This window comes from Nycticebus coucang, chromosome 9 (genome assembly GCF_027406575.1).
Source record: "Nycticebus coucang isolate mNycCou1 chromosome 9, mNycCou1.pri, whole genome shotgun sequence".
In the NCBI taxonomy this organism is placed as follows: domain Eukaryota; kingdom Metazoa; phylum Chordata; class Mammalia; order Primates; family Lorisidae; genus Nycticebus; species Nycticebus coucang.
This window is the reverse complement of record NC_069788.1, coordinates 129,980,405-129,983,397: the sequence shown is the minus strand read 5'-3', so window position 1 is coordinate 129,983,397 and position 2,993 is coordinate 129,980,405. Positions and strand designations below refer to the sequence as shown.

At 57.2% G+C, this 2,993-nt stretch overlaps 1 protein-coding gene across 1 annotated transcript; it reads right to left on the bottom strand.

Annotated features, from left to right (window-relative positions):
• Window positions 1–279: 279 nt before the first annotated feature.
• Window positions 280–2,783, bottom strand: SIX6 (SIX homeobox 6). The gene is made up of 2 exons (XM_053602770.1): window positions 2,049–2,783; window positions 280–990 (listed from the first exon to the last, which is right to left on the bottom strand). Exons 1-2 carry the CDS (start codon window positions 2,618–2,620, stop codon window positions 822–824), a joined length of 741 nt encoding a protein of 246 aa, XP_053458745.1. The 5' UTR covers window positions 2,621–2,783; the 3' UTR covers window positions 280–821.
• Between the last annotated feature and the right edge of the window lie 210 nt (window positions 2,784–2,993).

Genomic DNA, 2,993 nt, shown 5'->3' with positions numbered 1-2,993 from the left:
GATGTGGGGAATTGCTTTACAGGGCAGGCTCATGTGCCAACTCCTAGGCTGAAATACATCATAATGTGTATGTATGTGTGTAGGTGTAGACACACACACATGTAACTTGATGTGGGAGGTGGTTAGGATCTATCACCTGTTGTTTTTAAAAATAATACCAGGAAACACCAGAAAATGAAAAAGATAGAAGACTTTCCTGAGACCATTTACACAAAGGTTCCTGCCAGCGGAGGGAATGCTTTTTTTTTTTTTTTTTTAAGGAACCTGAGAGCAACTCCCTTAATTAAGAAAGGTTGCTCACCAGGTTGTTTTATTGTTTGCCTTCTCCACAAAGAACCCATCAGCGCCAGCCTGCCTGTTTAAAAGCAGGAAATTCCCCTAGCTACAGAGAAACCTACCATGGCAGTCTCTTAAATAAGTAAATAACAGCATATATGTTTTGTTAAAAAAAAAAACACAACTTTAAAGCAAAAGTTATACATATATAACAGTGTGCCTTTGCTCGTGAAATACCCATGGCGAGACTTAGGGCAGGCGCTCAGCTTGTAGTTCGGCTCCGGTTCTGAAGGCGTCTTTGCAGTAATTTCCTTGGGAAAAAGCAAAATGGTCAGGCCCCACCGCGGGCCCGTGCGGTCTCCGCCAAAGGGCACCAGTGGAGCCAGGCTCGCCTCTGGGCCGACACTGCACCCTGAGCCCGCGCGTCCCTGGTCACCTGGCTTCGCTGGCGCTGGGTTTCTGCTCTCTCATCCTTTCTCCCTCTTCCGTCTTGTTTATCTCGTTTTTACACCAGATTCTGTTACTGAGCATTCCGAGTGGGCAGCTCAGATGTCGCACTCGCTGTCGCTGGACGTGATGGAGATGGCCGACGTGGCCGCCTTGCTGGATAGACTGGCGGCTGGGCTGGCGGCGACTCCCAACGCCTCCGGTGTGCCCTCGCCCTCTGCCCGTAGCGCCCGCCCGGAGCCCTGCGACAGGACCTGCTGCTGGAGTCTGCGAGAAGAAAGGAGACCCTGGTCACAGCGCGTAACACAGCCACCAGGCTTCCACTCCCTCCCGTCCTTGGTCTGTGCTGTCCCTCCAGCCTAGCGGCCCGAGGCTTTTCCTTGACTGAGCAGTTAGAGCTGGGAAGGCAAGGCGGGGAGGTAGGGCTGGAGTCCCCAGCCGCCTCTCTGCGGACCCTACAGCTGTGCCCCGCTGTCAGTCACTCCCTCTATCAGTTCCTCACCTCCCCGGTCTTTGAGATGTTGGGCTCGCAGCGTCTTTCCAGGTAGTTGTCCATTTTGGGGGCGATTTACAGGATTGTCAGGAAATAGCTGTGGCGTAGGTGACAAGGGCGGCTCAGGACCTGGAACCCCCTTCCCAGTGGTGCATGTGAGTCTGTGCTCCTGGGACCAGTTCAGCCCAAACTGAAGGCAGAAAGGGTTGCTTGGGGGTCACACGGAGCGTTTGGGCCTGGGGGGATGAGGCTGTGCTCTTCGCCAAAATGTTTAGCTAGGGACTGTACAGCCTTGGCAGCTTAGTTTGCTGTTTTGACACAAGGGTCCCCTCTTTGTGGGAAGAGGAAAACTCAAACTTCCCACTTCTTCGACACAGGAGTCCATTGAAAATTGTTTTCAATACACTAAAGAGGATAAACCTGGGCTTTGAAAAATGATAATTAACACGAAACTGACGCATTACTAATAAGCCAGGCTTCACGTAACTAGGACCCTCCGCCCAGGCTGACAAGAACTGGCTTTATGTTTTGCAGTCCCTATTTGTTTCTGGAATTTTAAGTTTTATTTCTTGCCTCTTTCTCCACCCCTAAAGAAGCCTTGGTTTGGTGACCCGGACACAGCTGCCGCAGCTACCCTAAGGCACGAAGAAAGAGTGAGAGGGTGGGGACCCGCGAGCCAGGGAGGGAGCCTCGGTCCAGCAGCCCAGGACTCAGCGTGGTCCCCAGTCCTGCTGAATTGGAGTCACCAGGACTATTATGTAAGGGCTCCAGGGGTGCCTCCGCCCGCCACCTGCCCTGTGCCGGCAAAGCGCCGAGGCCTTAAGGTACCGACCTGTTCTTGGCCGCAGCCGCACGGTCCCTTTGTCGGCGGTTTTTGAACCAGTTGCCCACTTGCGTGGGGGTCAGTCCCGTGGCCTGGGCGAGTTCGCGCTTTTTGCTGGGGTTGGGGTACGGATCCTGCAGGTACCACTCGCGCAGCAGGTGTCTCGTGCGCTCCTTGAAGCAGTGTGTCTTCTGTTCGCCGTCCCAAATGGTGCGCGGCAGGGGGAACTTCTTCCTCACGCGGTACTTGTCCACCGGTCCCAGGGGCCTTCCGCGGAGCTTCTCCGCCTCTTGGTAGTGCGCTTCCAGCCACAGCGCCTGCAGCTTGGCGTGCGACTCCTTGGTGAACTTGTGGTTCTCCAGGATGTGGTAGAGCTCGCGGTAGTTGCCACCGTGAAAGGCCACAATGGCTCGCGCGCGCAGCACCGACTCATTCTTATTGAGGGCTTCGCAGGCCGCCGGGGCCACTGGCAGCGACCAGAGGAAGCGACCCAGGCGCTCCACGTCGCCACTCTCTTCCAAGGTTTCGCATACCCCGGCCACTTGCTGGGGGCTGAAATTCAAAATGGGCAGCTGGAACATCGAGGCAACGGCGGCGGTGGCGGCGGCCGGGGCACTGAGCCTGGAGAGGGACAAGCAGCAGATACCCGCGAACCTGGCCGGGTGCGCCAGGCTGTTCTCGGTGAGGCGTCTTGGGGCAGCGAGAACACACGGCCAGCTCGGGCGGCGGCGGGGTGGGGACGGCCGGGAGCAAGTGGCCCGAGCTGGAGAGATGCGAGCTGGGCGGCCAGGGGTTCGGCTGGACTTGGCTCCGGCGCGCTGGCAGGCAGGCTGCAGCTATTCGGGTGGGCGGTTTGGCGGCGCGGGCGCCATGGAGACCCCCTGTCAGTCACCGGTCGGCTCTGCCAATCAAGGCTGCGCCCAGCGCGCCGGGGTCATTTCAGCACCTCCCCGC

Bases quoted from the DNA above. Each gene is read 5' to 3' on its own strand.
- SIX6 (XM_053602770.1), bottom strand. From the start codon at position 2,620: ATGTTCCAGCTGCCCATTTTGAATTTCAGCCCCCAGCAAGTGGCCGGG. The intron at 991-2,048 runs GTCGGTACCTTA...TTCTTCTCGCAG, and splicing joins GCGGCTGCGGCCAAGAACAG to ACTCCAGCAGCAGGTCCTGT.